Here is a 15,920-nt window from a genome sequence, read left to right as displayed (position 1 = left end):
TATAACAAAATTGTTTATTTAAATATTGCTGTGCTGAGTATAGCAATAATAATATTATGTGTTTGTCTCTACTCCCGATCCCTGACTATGATTAAAATAAGTTCATTTATAATATTAATACTTTAATTTATAATATGACATGTTATCATAATGACTTTTTACTTTTTGATAGTAACAAATTTGTTATAAACTTTGACTGGAGATAAATTTTCTCTCTTTAAGAAGCAAAACAAATTTAGAAGCTAGATTGCTAGCTTATAATATACATGACTTATGATTAGTAATGTAGTTAGTAGTAATACTAATAGTAATAATACTTGTTTAGGACATATGTAGTATGTTTCCTGGAAACGAATTAATTATTCTACTTTTTTTAGAAAAATATAATATTGATATCCTAGGCTTAACTGAACATTGGCTTAAAGAATGTAATATGATGTTAAGCTTAAACAATTATAATTGTCAGCTACTTCAATAGAAAATTAAACATTGGAGCAGGTTTTATGATTCTTTTTATGATGTAACCTCCTCTTTCGTTTTATTATTTACCCCAATATAGGAATGAATGGAAACTAAATATATTTTGGAAAATTTCAAGAAAATCAGGTTATTTAGTTAATAATATAAAACTAAATTAAAAAAAATCATGATCTTGAATTGTATACTGAATTATTAAATGTACAGATAGAATAATTAGAAAAAATAAAAGCGAAGTTTAAAATTGTTCCTATTCACCCCGATCTACAGTAATAATATGTCAAATTGTGCTTCGTTTGAAGACTCTTTGATGTTTTCTAATCTGTGTTGTGAAGTGTCAGTGTCACGAATTGTTGTGATTTTGATTTTAATTCAATCAGTGAAATATATTTTTGAATAATGAATAATTCTGATTAATATTTGTTCTTACCTTGCGGGGAAAATGAAACTTATAATATATAAGTCATCAAAAAATACAGCTTCTTTAGTTCCTTTATACTTTAGTCTAATATTAATTATATTTGCAGCAGTAGTGTCTCCTGGAGGTAATTGTCACATTCAAGTTAAATTATACAATTATAATTCTTATTTTAATGGATGATAATGGAATGGTAACTCCGCCTGCACTAATGGTATACGCTGGCGGGGCACCAGTGGGGGTTGATAGATGAAAATGAAAAGGCAGGTCAATTAGCCCATCCTGCACCCAGCATGATGGTTTTCAGGAGGTACCACGTGAAGGTCGGCCTGACAGGTTGTATTGCTAGCAATAGGGCTGGTAGTCCACTTTACTAACAATCCCTTTTCCCCCCAAATAATTGCAATTTTTCGAGTTTAGGAAACTAAAGTTAATTTGTACTCTTTTTTTTTCCAGCTAATGACCTACATTTTAGTGATGGATCATCTACAGCCGATGCGATAGCAGGAGATGTTTTTTTTGAAATCTTAGACCCACCTGAACTAAGATATTCATACCGCATTAGACCGGCCAAAGATTTTGGTGCACCCTTTGTGAGTGTTGATTTGATTTATTATTTGTTTTATCAAACATGATTGTATATGATGACCATGTAATTTATAATACACATTTATACTTAGCTATATCAATAGTAACATAACCAAGATAATTTTTATCATATTATTTTCTTATAAAATTATATTGGTGATTTGGATGTATTTCTATCTCTGGTCCATGTTTCTTATACATGACACTACTATAAATAATTATTAAAACAATCAGTTGTCATTGAACATAATAGATTATAAGGCAGGTGCTTTATAGGGTGGGCAGAGAGCATGAATCCAAAGGACTATTCTTACATATTTGCATCCTTTAACTTTCATAATTATCTTTATTTGTTATATTGTTACATAAATTTTGATTTCAGAATGGAAGTCTACAATTTGAGAGGGCTCGTTTGGTTCCTACAGTGCCTTTAGATAGCTGTTCAGACATTATTAATCATGAGGACATTGTAGGACATATAGCACTATCGGAAAGAGGGTATGTTATGGGTCATGTTTAAAATAGAGACAATTATATAAATTTTTTTTTTTTATTTAGAAAAGGCTTTTGCAATAAAATTTCCTTTATCAGAGGGAGACTACTCTACCATGAAATTTGTCTTTTGGTTTCAATGGTGGGATATAGCAGTGAAATTACAGGGTATGGAGGTATAACATCAAAACCCTCAGGAAAGGCAATGCATGAGGAGTGATATTCATGATGCTGTTCATGTTTATAAGCGATAGTTACCACTTTTCATTAGATGGTCCGTCAGCTTGTTTTCCATTCTAAGTATCGTGAAACAATACTTGTTATTTATTTCTAATATAATTTTAATAATTATTATACATCATTTATTTATTTATTTTATTGCGGAATAAAATGTACAAAAGGTGGAATTTATTATGAAAAATCATGATCATTATCTTCAGTTTCATATACTATCATAATGAATTACAATCATTTATGTTGCCTATAAATGTCTCCAAATTGGGATTGCTGGACTTGTTTTACAATTTGCAAGAACCTATACTATATAATCTGTAATTGAATCCTGGTATATATATAATAACAATAAAATGTTTTCATTCATTCATAAGTTACATAATATTTTGAGTTTTTTTTGCTTATTTTTTTTTCCAGTGAATGTTCTTTTGTATTCAAGACAGCTAAAGCTCAGCAGGCTGGTGCTAGAGCAATGATTATCACTGAGTCAGTGGATAAATGGGATGAATCACTGGACCATCTTATTGAAATGGTGGATGATAAGTATGTATTGTTTATATTTTTTTTTGTAATTGGAATCTTGTCTGGCTGTTTTTGGTGTCATGCTTAAATACAATATGCTAAAAACCGTTACAATGTCAGTGAGTATTATGACTCTTAAACATCATCATAGAATTATTGTTATGATTTACACGGGAGCTTACAATGTCTTCTACTGCTTTTACTTCAGCTTTCCAATTTAAGAGCAAGTCTAAATATGTAATTAAGAATTAAAGTTATTAACTATTTTGAGGGCTACTCTATTTATATGTACATATTACGAGTTTGATTATTTCTAGCTTTTGTAGATGATTTAATTCTCATTATTAGGATATGTTCAATCACTAGGATAAAAAGTTGCTATGTCCCTCTCCATCTCATAGTAGTACCTATACTAAATTTCATAGTGATTGGTTAAGTTGTTAAGGCGCTAAGAGGTAATAAACAAATTTATATTCTGTATTAATGTGTTATAAAAATTGTACTAGGACTCAGGTGTTATTCCTCTGTATCCTGTAAATTCACTGTCATATCCCACCCTTTAACCAAAACACAGCCATGCAAACACAACTGCTTCACGGTAGAAACATGAATAAGACAGAGATGCTCAAGTAAATGATTTTTGAACAAAGTCTGGTGAACTCTACTTAAATAGAATAGAACTTAGCAACTAAATTAACTCACCAACTACTGTATTACTAAAGCATTATGAATTAGGCTTAAATCCTTGTGTTTTGTAGTAATTTGTGCCCTTTAGAAAATAGGAATACAAGCTACATGACCAGCTATTCATAATTCATTGTTATGGTTTTCAGAATGGAGTTAGATGTGAATATACCCGCCGCTTTCTTACTTGGACGGAGTGGTGCCACCATATTGCGGACATTGAGACGCCTACGGAAAAGTTACGCAATAGTCAACTTGCCAATTAATATGACACATGTGCCTATTAGTAGAATGAATCAACCGCCATGGATTGCATGGTAGGATGGTAGCATTCTAGTTTTATTGCTTACCTGTGATTAATTCACTTTGAGTGGATATTTATTTGTTGTTATGTTATTATGGCTTTTACCAAATTATTTGATACCCAAAAGTAACAAATTCATGAACATTTAAATAATTCATACAATAATATTTTTACAATAATTAGAAATGTATCCTGAGTGTTCTATACTATTGGCAGGTCAATTTGATAAAAAAAAAATATTCTCATCTTACATGAATAAGCATTTATATGAACTTTCTTAGATTTTTGTTTATTCCTCTGCTTTAGGTTGTCTCATATTGCAAAACTTGTCACCTTTTTACAGATATTGCTAGACTCTAAAATGACTTAATTATAGAAAAAAATTTACACAAATCTGTCACTAAAAATTATTGTGACATATTAATAAGAATCTCATTCTATGATTAAAGTTTAAAATCCTTGTCCTAACTGTTTCCATTTAAATTGAATGATCATTTTGAAGAATATAAAATTGTTCCATTATATTTTTATATTTTTTTTTTAAAAAGGTTAACAATGATTACTAATATATAGAAGCTAGTACTGAAACAAAACTATCGAATGTATTGGAAAAAATATATTTGTTTCTCCTGTGGTAGCTACTCTTTTATGTATGTTTATATAGTCAATATTTAAATGGTATGTATTAAACTCTATTAATATATTTTTGTTGTAATTTAATAGAATGATTGTGTTGACGTATGTTACCAAGAATTCAGTATTTACAAGGGTAAAGCCATGTTTGTTATTTGTTTGTACTACACAGTTGGACATTTGTCGTTTATTTGTAGGAGATAGTTTTTACATAGGTATTTTTTTTGTGTTTGTATAAAATTATTTGTATGTTTTTTTCTTTATGGAAAATGGAATTTTGTTTCTCATCATGGCGTAAATATTTTTATAATGTCATCTATTATTTTGAGTAAATATTACAGTTGTAACTGCTACATGGCATTGTAGACAGTAAGTGAAGTCTAATGCCAAGATCTATAAGACAAAAGTAGACAGATTTTAATAAAAAAAAAAATTTAAAAGATGATTTTTATTGAAGTACCTATCCTATAAGGCTAAAACTAAGTATTCGACTAATATTATTAATGCTAGATTCCTGGAATCAAATTGATTTTTATTTTTTAATTTCAGCTTTTTTATGGTCCATCATTAGAAAACATCTTTTCATTTTTTTTTATTATTTTTAAGATCTCAATATGGTGAGGTAATAAAGAGTAAGTGGTATTAATGTATTTTATTTACACTATTTGTTGTTTATTTTCTAAAGTGGTATCTATATTTGTTGGTATGCAGAATATGATTTTGAAAATAAGATGAAGAGTATTTTTATTCAAGTAAACTTAGCTTACTTATGCTTATAGCATTTTATTCAAAAATGAGCATTATTTATAATTCTACCGCCTACTTGGAATGCAATTTCATCATCTGCATAATACAAATGTTAATCAGATTCCCTTTTAATAGCTATAAGCTTAATGTTTTGTATCTAGACAAATAAATAACATATACATCATATATTAAGTGTAAAATGTAAGGAGATGCTTTTGTACTTTATTAATCATACATAATTATTAATAATGTTACTACGTAACAAAGTAAGCACTACCAGTATTTATATATTATTACATTAAAAAAGCTGTGCTTATTTAGATAAAATAACCCGTTTAAAAAATATTTATTATATTATTATATTAGCCGTTAACTGTCCACTGGCTGAACATAGGCTTCCCCTTATTGAGGTGTTTTTCCAGAAGTTGCCACGCTTGGCTGGTGGATTGGCAACCGTAGTTAGATTTTGGTAATGTTTTAAGAGTAACAGTGTTGCCCATTTTTCGACCAATATGTTCCTTTAGTCGCGTCTTACGACACCCATTCAAAAGAAAAGCGTGACCCATTCCATGCCGAGCCGGCATTTAAAAATATACAGAAAAAAATATATTAACAATCTTTTTAGGTATATTTATAAGGGAAACTGAACATTTTTCCAAAATAAATTTTACATTAGTATTTTGTTATTAAGATATTTTATCTGCAGATCCATAACATCAAGACTGGACATAGTTTGCAATGTTCATTTCTAAAAGCATTACAGTGTTGTGGGTAGGTACATTAATAATTGTTGTTAAATGAATATATTTATACAACAGTGGTTTTGAACTCATTTTGATTAGGTATATGCATATCTAAGCAACTAGGCACATTAAGTGTCGTTTTTGCACATGAAATCGTTTTTATTTCTTGACTTAGAATTTAATGACTAACTCTAGAAGAGTAGTAGATGAAAAGTAGCCAAAACAAAATAAATCATAACAAAAATTCTACTTGTAGCTGCGCTATTGAAACAATACAATTTCCTTATAATATTTAACCATACAAATTACTTTGTTTACATGTCTGTTTCAACTTCGACATTTGATGTTAAGCAATGTGCTTATATATTTATTATAAATTGATTACCGTTGTTGGAATTAAGATTTTAACGCAGGACCGGTCTTAGCTTATCTGTGGCTCCCCTGAGCATGTCTTGTAGACACAAAACAGGATTTTTCGTCTGATACATTTTACTGAGCTAAGTGTGGACGGTGTCCTGCAACTCTTTAGATTGACGCAAAAGCCGCCATCGCCGTCCCTACGCAAAATGTTCGATACCTAACGACACTTTAATGACGACGGCGAGAAAAAAAGTTTTCAGGAGTCCGCACTGTTTACTCCAATTCAATGCAATAAAACTATTTCGCCACTCCAGAGCGCTATAAACTGCAGTCTAGTAAAAGTTGCCTTATAATGCGTCACCTGCCACTCAGAGATTAACCTCCCTATTGATTCTGTGGTTATTCTAGTGCCAATTCAGTCTGCTGATCCTTTGGACGTAATCCAATTAAAAGGCCGGTAGACCACCTGCAATGCTGTTGGTGTTGTGAGTGATCATGGGCGGCGCAAGTCACTTACCATTAGGTCAGCCGCATGCTCGTTTGCCCTGTGTTGTAAAAAAAATCCTTTTTTAAATATATCGTTTATTAGGATTACATTACAAAATGTAGCCACAGATTAATAAGTACTCGTAAGTGAAACTATTTGATGTGGTTATTACTACGCCAAAGATATTATAATACTATACCAGACTATTAGTCTATATATCTGGCAGGGATATTTATATTACAAGAATTAAGGTAAATATTAGGTATATTCTTTGTGCGGAGCGGTTTTTTTTATAACACAGGAGCAAACGAGCATGCGGTTCACCTGATGGTAAGTGACAACTGCCACCCATGAATTCTTGTAACACCAGAGACATTGTAGATGTGCTGCCGGCCTTTTAAAAAAAACATGCTCTTTTCTTATGTTATGATTATCTATTCTAAGGTTATGATGTCGTATCGGTTCGGAAATACTGCTGTTGGAAATTGATTCCAAAAAGTAGTTGTACGTGAAAGAAAGTACTTAGAAAAACGTACGGTGGAGGACCACCACTCATTTAGATGGTTGGGATGCAACTTTAGTTTGTGGCGGGTTGTACGATGGTGAAAATTACCGGTTTCTGTAAAGTATAATACTTTATATTTGGTACAGGTATTGTATTTGAATCTTTTGATTCAACTTTAAATGACAAAGACGCCATGTTGACAATTTAATGATAATAATGACATGGAAAGTATATCAAAAATCTACTTATTTAAGTATTTATGTATGTAATAATGCATATAATAATTAGAATAAATAATATATAGCAAAATTATAATGGTATTTTAACGAAAATATAAGGACCATTCTGTAATATATACATAGGCCTTAGAAACAAATTTCTATTTCTAAATAAAACATTTTTAGGCAATTTAAATGTATAAAATTAAATGTGAATAGTAGATATTTGATGAGGATAGTAGGTATGAAAACTAGGCTAACGTTAAATATTTAATGCACTGTACGCGTGTTCTAAGCCAATAGAATTAGAGCTACCATGCCCTCCCAGTCTAGCACGAAGAGAACGAATCAAGGGGATTGTAGGTTCTTGGTAGAAAGGTCTTGTTATTTGGAAAATGTATTTGGTATGTGGTACGTTAGCCATCGTGTCGCAATGGCGCCTAGCGTATCAAACATTCAACGCTATCGACGTCCTACAACCATTTTGTCGTTCAAACGTCATTTGGTCGCGAGCAACGCTACATTAATTTTATTATAACACTCGTTATAGGGGTACAAAAATGGAATGAAAATTTCAGGGCCTTCTTTGTTATGTCGTTTTTTGTTGTAATACCTATTTCAAAATGTTCATTTCTATTTCTCCTGATAATAGTAATATATATTCTTCTCCTGATATAATTTACATGATTAGAATTAATTGCAAATAATAAAATTCTATCTGTAAGCAGAATTTTGCTATGCAAAAATATTTGGTTTAGAATAATTGAAGATATCGCGTGAACACAAAAAGTAAAACAGGTAAATTAAAAATCTCCTTTTTTTATTCGTTTAATAATAATAAATGATGGTTTATATATTTCGTGGACACGTAATTAATTTCGAGGACAATTTATCTGAATAAAGAAAGAATTTAAGTGTAAACAAAAAGTTAAAATTTGAAACCGACATAACATCGCTATTTCCATAATATTCAATTCTGCCAAGCTTATTTGTGCAGGGGTTTCTTTTATTGTATGTATAACCATAATAAATTACAATCACGATTTTCATTCTTGTTTTAAATAAAATATATTCTTATCTTAAAAGCAACTACATACCTATTTATTGAATAGAAATGGCGATACTGTATTTTACAGGAAGGAGTAAAGCAAGTTCAATTCAACTTCACACAGTGCTGACCAGTTCGAGTGTAAATATATATATATATATATATATATATATATATATATATATATATATATATATATATATATATATATATATATATATATATATATATATATATATATATATATATGCTCTTCATCAATAGGGAATTCATCCTCATACGCTTAAACCTAAATGGTCATGTAAAGTATGGTTTCAAAGGAATTTTCTCCCGTGAACGCTCAGCCCCCTGCCGAGGTTTTCTATAGAGACTACAGTATAGGGTTCTTCAAAAAGGCTATATTAAGGTTTCTTCAGGGTCGGTAACGCACGCATGACACCCCTAGTGTTGCAAACGTCCATAGGCTACAGTAATCGTTCACCATCAGATAGTATGTAAGCTTGTTTGCCACATCCGAGGCATAGAAAAAAAGTAAATTTCAATTATATTTTTTATGACACCTGGAATGGTAAATAAACTGTCAGTCGATGAAAAGATTTTGATATCGTATACATTATACAATAATCAGTATGCTGAATACATCCTGTTCAGTATCATAGTATCTTTTATTTCGAGTTGTGGCTCCACTGAAAATCAGTGCTGCAGCAACATGCAGCAGCTAAAACGTAATGAGGATCAATTCAGCTATCACCATAGGCATATTTAAAGGGGGATGGGGAGGCTCCGCGCCCAATCTAAAATTGTTGGGTGTCCATTCCAAGATGTGAGCGAAGATTCGCAAAGATATGTTTTAGGGTACATTTACATTCGCTAAGATATGTTTTAAAGCGCCTTTTTTAAGGGTTCAGGCTCTGCTGTGAAATCATCTTAAAGACACTAATAGATGCTACTGCAGCATGCGAACATTATTAGATTAGTTTATGGTAATAATAAATGCTCTTAGAATTAGTCATTAGTATGTTTCGTTCATGTTTGTGCTTTTTTTTTTGATGGGTGAAAATGGTATAGTAGCGCCCCGCCTGCGCTAACGGGATACGCTGGCGGAGCACCAGTGAGAATGAAAACAGGCTAGTTAGCCCATCATGATGAATTCATCAGGAATTAACCATAATAGTTTCCAGGGGGAACCGAGTGGAGGTCGACCTGGTTGGGTATATTGCTAGCTTTAGATTCTCAGTCTCCATTACTAACAATCCCTTTCTCCCCTCATGTTTGTTCTGTATGGTCCCGGCATGCAATGAGTCATTCCTTCCTTACCCGTGGGTGTCGTAAGAGGCGACGAAAGGAATTTTATAGTTGAGGGATGGGTAGCAGCGTTCTTCTTAAAATATCACTATGAGCTGCGGTTACCAATCCGTATGCCAGTCGTAGCAACTATTGGCAAAATCTCTCCAATGGTAAACTGCCATAAGGAATGCTCCTGTTTCTTATGAATCGATGATGCTTATATTTTGTTCAGCTATAACTTTACTAGTGGCTTAATTAACGATTATTATAATTATTAATAAAAGTGATAATCTTTACCTATAAATTAGAACATCATCTTAACATCACAGTATCATGATACCTATAGTACCCCGCCTACATAATTTTACTGCCATATTCTACCCTTTAAACAGTAATACACTTTGTATTGTAACAGTTCCGCCATCAGTTAGGTATTGTACATATTTCACATACACACATTCTACATGGTTATAAAGTATAAACATGGTAAAATGTCACGGTGGCGTGAGAAATTGGATAGTAATGACAGCATTATGCTTACATCAGTGCGTGCTTCCGACACTGATTTTATTTTGTGAAATGATGCAACTCTGAAAATATGATAATATTTTGTTACATCACTAGACTTTTTAGCAAGAAAACGTGATAGATCAGAATATTCATCATCTTTGATTGCATGACATATCTATTTTTTATGAAAGTTTTAATATCCTCATATTTTGGTTACACATTTACATGTAAATACTAGATTTGAGTACTATTTAAAAAGTAAATATGAGTGTACATATGGATTCAGCATGAAATACAGTATACTCAGTGGAATATGCAAAATATGTACCTACTACTTCATATGTATTTCAATTGGAATTTTCTGTTTTGCTTTGAAATGTTGCATGTTTAAAGCTTAAAAGTGTTTTTCGACCCCGTGGTTAACATTGCTAGAACTTATCGAAATAGAACAAACATTTCAGACGTTTCTAGACTTTTTAGGATTACTTTCTAGGATTTGTAGTTATGGAGCGCAATATTATTTAGCTATACTTAAATGTTATAATATATTTATACCTATCAGTAAAATAGAGTAGCAGTTTTGAAATATGAAATTTTGCATAGTGATTCTTTATCTGACTTATTTCAAAGAAGAGATTAGTCAAAGTATCCACAGGAGAGGGAGGTCGTATACATACACGAATGAAGATATGGGCAATGCTCTAATAAGCTAACAAGTTGCAAATAAATTTTATAAACTTTCAATTTATTTTATTGATGTAATGTATCATCATGTATACACCATTATCATTATGTTATACATAATAGATATAGATATTTGCCTATTTTATTAAATGTACGACAATTACTATGCTGTAATAGATTTGTGCAGTAAGTAATACTTTGGTTAATGTGCTATTTACATCCGCATTATATTATTAAATCCTACAAATAAGTATCTGTCTTCACACAATATAACCAAAATCCAATTATAGGGTGAAGATAATAGGTAAATTATAGTGAATACAAATATTTACGAGCAATTGTCCTATAATAGATATCAATTCCAAATGTACAAAGCATTTCCTACACCGATGGGAAAATAATTGACAAAAAAGAAATAACATAGATGATATAATCAGTTACAAAAATTTTTTAGGGTATTTCTCTGCTTTGGTGCAAATGTAACGAAGTCGAGAGGAAAAGAATAAATAGTTTCTTATTCATATGAAAATATATAAAAAGCATACTCTATTCAAGTAATCCATATGAAATTATAGTCTATATTTATGAAGATATCGATCGCTGAAGTTTTTACTGTGGAAGGCAATGAGAATATGGTTTTGTCACAATTCAAAAGTCGTTTTTTTGTGGTATTATATGTTCTTCGGGATAATGTTTCATTCTCTCGTATTTTTTTCTTTTATTTCGTCTCCCTTGAGCGAGTTTTTTCTTCACGTGACTTCTTAGTTTTCGTTTTAGCCATATTCATCACCTGAATCAGAAACAGTTTCATTACTGTTTATTATAACAGTGTATATTATTTGTATTTTACAGCACTCGGATGACAAACAAATATATCCACATGGTTTAAAGTTGCTATTCTATCCTACAAATGGCTGTATTAGTTCTGTATAATTGAAGGAAATCGATGGTAATGAAACTAAGGGTAATGAATTATTTTATTTCTTTTTTTAAATATTCATTCTACAGTCGTTTATCACGAACAAAATGTACATTAAATTAAAAGATACAAATTACGCTTATGTCACCATTTAATCAAATTTAAAACAATGAAAATAACAGCTCAATCATCCACTGAATGTAATGAAAAAATATTGGACCACACCTTTATTACTGATATATATATTTATCGTTGTATACTGTTTCAAATATTACACCTCCGATCTTGTTACTGTTAACTTTTCACTGACTAGCACTCGTTCGATGTAGGCAAAGGAGTACATCATAAACACACATAAAAAGGTATTATTTAGATTACAAAAGTTGCTGAAGGTAATTCCAATTTTTTTTTATAGAACTTAAAATGGCATACAAGCTGAGACGGCCCACCTAATTTATTGTAGTGAGAGTAGATAATAATAATATAAAATGCAATTAATAAACATTTGTATTTTTTGTTATATACTAACGGCGACCCATTAAATAGTATGCCGTATAACCTTTACCTTATTTTACTTGTTTGCTTTGCTTCATTTGTCACGAGCAGGACACTGAAGGTAATGAAATTTTCAGATGTAAAATATTCTTTTCATTTATTAATTTAACTCCATAACTGGTTATTTTACATGGAACATATCCGTATGTGATTATAATTAAAAAAATAAATTAAAATCTTTGGTTACATTGAATTTTAAATTGGACGGACATGTAATTTGCACTAAATCAGAGAAATACCCTTTAATAAAGGATTGAAGATAGTTACAGGAAATTATTAGAACTTTGTTTTATTTATGTTAGTAGGTCAATAGAAAACAAAATTAATGAGGTAATTACTATGCTCCATAGTCGGCAACATAAGCAAGCTGAAGTGGAAATGGGCTGGTCACATAGCTCGAAGAACTGACAACCGATGGGGAATAAAGGTTCTTGAGTGAAGACCCCGTACGGGCTAACGCAGTGTAGGATAACCCTCCCTTTTTAGATGGAGCGACGCCTTCAAATGCGTCGTAGGAAGTTGGTGGATTCAGACGGTTCAGGACGATGGGTAAATATTCTACGTAATGTTATACAATCACATCAATTACCTGCTCTTTATAAACTTGGATATCTTTGTTATGATATCTGAAGGTACAAACCAGAAAACCCAGACTTGAGTCGATTTGAATAAGTTAATTTCCGAAACTGATCCGTCCGGAAATCGAATCCGGGACCATATTTACGTAAAGCAACCAAACAAATTAAATAAATAAATGTACTGTTGTAACTACAGATGTCATTATACGTACTAGTAATTAGAAAGGCAAAATAAATGAAAGTCGATGAAGTAGTCTACTGTCTATTGATAGGTAAAGTTACGATTCTCATCCATGGTTGACATGCCATTGCGGTGAACCATAATATCTCTATGAACATTTTATTGAAATTGAAGTACTGGGTGTCCCAAAAGAAAGGTGACATTTGTTTTGGTTGTTGCGTGAACGCAACTATTCTGAGGGGCGCCGGGGGTATGTCATTCGGTAGCCTAGCTTCTGGGAATTTAGTCGCTATGGAGCGTTTTTCGGGAGCGAACTGTACGTTGTGCATACGCGAGTTTTACAAAAACGTTAATTCAGCGACTGCAGCGCTTAGAAAATTTTGCAATATTCGACATTTAAATGACGCGCCAAGCCCTAAATTCATTCAAATGGGTTAAAAAGTTTGAAGAGACTGGTGAAAAAATCAAAATCCGGACGTTGAAGGTCTTCGAGAATGGTTGAAAACATAGACAGTGTTTCTCAATCTGTTCGTGACAACACAGACTTTTCGATTTGCTGATGCTGATTAAACGTGCATAGACCGTCGTTGTTCCACATTTTACACAAAGATTTAAAGGTGCACACCTACATCACAAACATCAGAGGCAAAATCTCTCTTAAGACTTAAGGGTTCGATACAGCTTGTAAGCGATGGATCATTGATAGTTAGTCGTATAATTTATAGTTTTACTTTTTGGATCTACATTCTAGTATACTATACCTATATAGTAAGTGTAGACGTATAACCAAGCATGTACGGGGGAGAAGGGATTAGGTCATGCAATATACCCTATCAAGACAACCTCCGCGTGGTTCTCCTTGGAAACTATCGTTCTGAATTCCAAGTGTATTCATCACGATGGGTTAACTGACCTACCTTTTTATTCTCAGCTATTATTACTCACTGGTGTCCCGCCAGCGTATACCGTTAGCGCAGGCGGCGTTACCATTCCATTACCATCTATTAAAAAAAAACTAAGCATACACGTTCCTTTATGTAGGATATAAGGTATTCTGTAATGTGTAGTGTATATATGTGTAAGCACTACCGTTTAATTAATTATCTTTGACAAACGCTCTTCGCGTGTTACTAGCACACATTCACATTTATCCAGTCACTTAATACGCTCGGCATTAATCTATTATTTAGGTATTAATAATTCGTTTGAACTAGGTAGTCGTAGTACCTATTTAGACGTATTAACCTTAGAATTGACTTTAGTTACATGTAGGACAATGTAGGTACTTGGAATTTATTTCAAAAGCTTTATTCAGGGTCATTGAAGAATGATTACTAGATATATATGTACATATGTATCATCTAATGCATCGTATTTCTATACATGAACCTATATGAACATGATTGATATGCCTGAGTATATCTCCATATTAATACTGTATACTTATGGAGGAGGCTTAATTTTGCTGCTGTTCAGCAGTGAACAGTTAATGACTGGTATAATTATGATGATGATTGCTATATACTACATCTTATGTTACAAATAGAAACACAGTTTTGCAAGAACAAATGCTTCGCGGCAAAACACAACAACATGGGTACGACAAAGATAAAAAAAAATGAATGAAAATAGCCATGAAACTAAACAATGTTGCACTAAAGGTCCGGAGATACTTATTCAATCATAAAGGATTACCCCTTTTTCTGTAGCTAGGTAAAAACTCTAATCTCAAAGTAGTTAATGTTAATAATTATTCACTCGTGGTTCTGTGATTACGTTAATGTGATTTATAGTGTCATTAAAAGATAATTTCATGTTATAAATCGCTATGCAATAAATAAATATATAATTGTGAATGATAAAGATACTAAAATTTCTAGACATATAATTCAATATCTATTTTAGATTAGTTTATTATGAAGTAAATCAAGATCATCATCATTTTAGCCTTCACTGTCTATTGCTAAATATAGGGCTTCCTCATCTTCGGAATCGGACCCAAGCCTTCTGTATCTAAGAACAAGGAATTATATAGAAGAAATGATAAAATAAAAACTGTAAAATTATATGGTTGGTTCCTTTCTTTTTATGCCAATATAATTAGTAAAAAGAGGACGAAAGATACACCTTCAGTTGCTACTTTTCTCAATTCATAGCAGGCTAGTGTATAGAAAATGTTTGTTATATAAATTATTTGTCAATGATAAATTTTAGATTACTACATTATATATTCGACACAGTTTATATAGAAAGTATGCAAGCAGGTTGTATCTGAATTTGATAGGGTTATACGGCCATTCAGCATAACCGAATCATTGGAGATCGAGTTGTCGGTTTTTTGAGTTTAATAGAATCGGCCTATTGTTACTTCAGCTTTCTGGTTCTTCTGATTATAACAGTCACTTTACTTTCTTTACTACAATCCCACCTATCCATATCCTTACTATTTGGAGATTGCTCATGCAGCACAGTGTAAGAACATGTTTGCGTTACTTGTCGTGTTTTAGATAAGAGAATGTGGTGTAGTAGTATGAACAGAGTTAAATACAACGACTCTTAACGATAGTAGTAATAATTATCTACCTTCATGTAGAAATCTTGCAGAAATAAAAAATATAAAAAATAATAATTAACCTTAAATTATTTTATTCATCATATCATCAATTTATTCACTACTGAATAGATCACCCCTCGAGTAAGTAGTAATACTTTAACGCAAATAGGCGGTATATATATATATATATAT

At 31.6% G+C, this 15,920-nt stretch overlaps 1 protein-coding gene across 1 annotated transcript; it reads left to right on the top strand.

The window, feature by feature from the left end:
- The first annotated feature begins 800 nt into the window (after positions 1 to 800).
- LOC113509679 (PRADC1-like protein) lies at positions 801 to 4,994 on the top strand. The gene is made up of 5 exons (XM_026893073.2): positions 801 to 1,022; positions 1,352 to 1,488; positions 1,866 to 1,981; positions 2,627 to 2,752; positions 3,565 to 4,994. Exons 1-5 carry the CDS (start codon positions 920 to 922, stop codon positions 3,734 to 3,736), a joined length of 654 nt encoding a protein of 217 aa, XP_026748874.2. The 5' UTR covers positions 801 to 919; the 3' UTR covers positions 3,737 to 4,994.
- Positions 4,995 to 15,920: the final 10,926 nt, after the last annotated feature.

This window comes from Galleria mellonella, unplaced genomic scaffold (assembly GCF_026898425.1).
Source record: "Galleria mellonella isolate WM207_F2 unplaced genomic scaffold, CSIRO_AGI_GalMel_v1 utg57, whole genome shotgun sequence".
NCBI lineage: Eukaryota > Metazoa > Arthropoda > Insecta > Lepidoptera > Pyralidae > Galleria > Galleria mellonella.
Note: the sequence above shows the minus strand (reverse complement) of the source record. Positions and strands in the feature narration are given on the sequence as shown.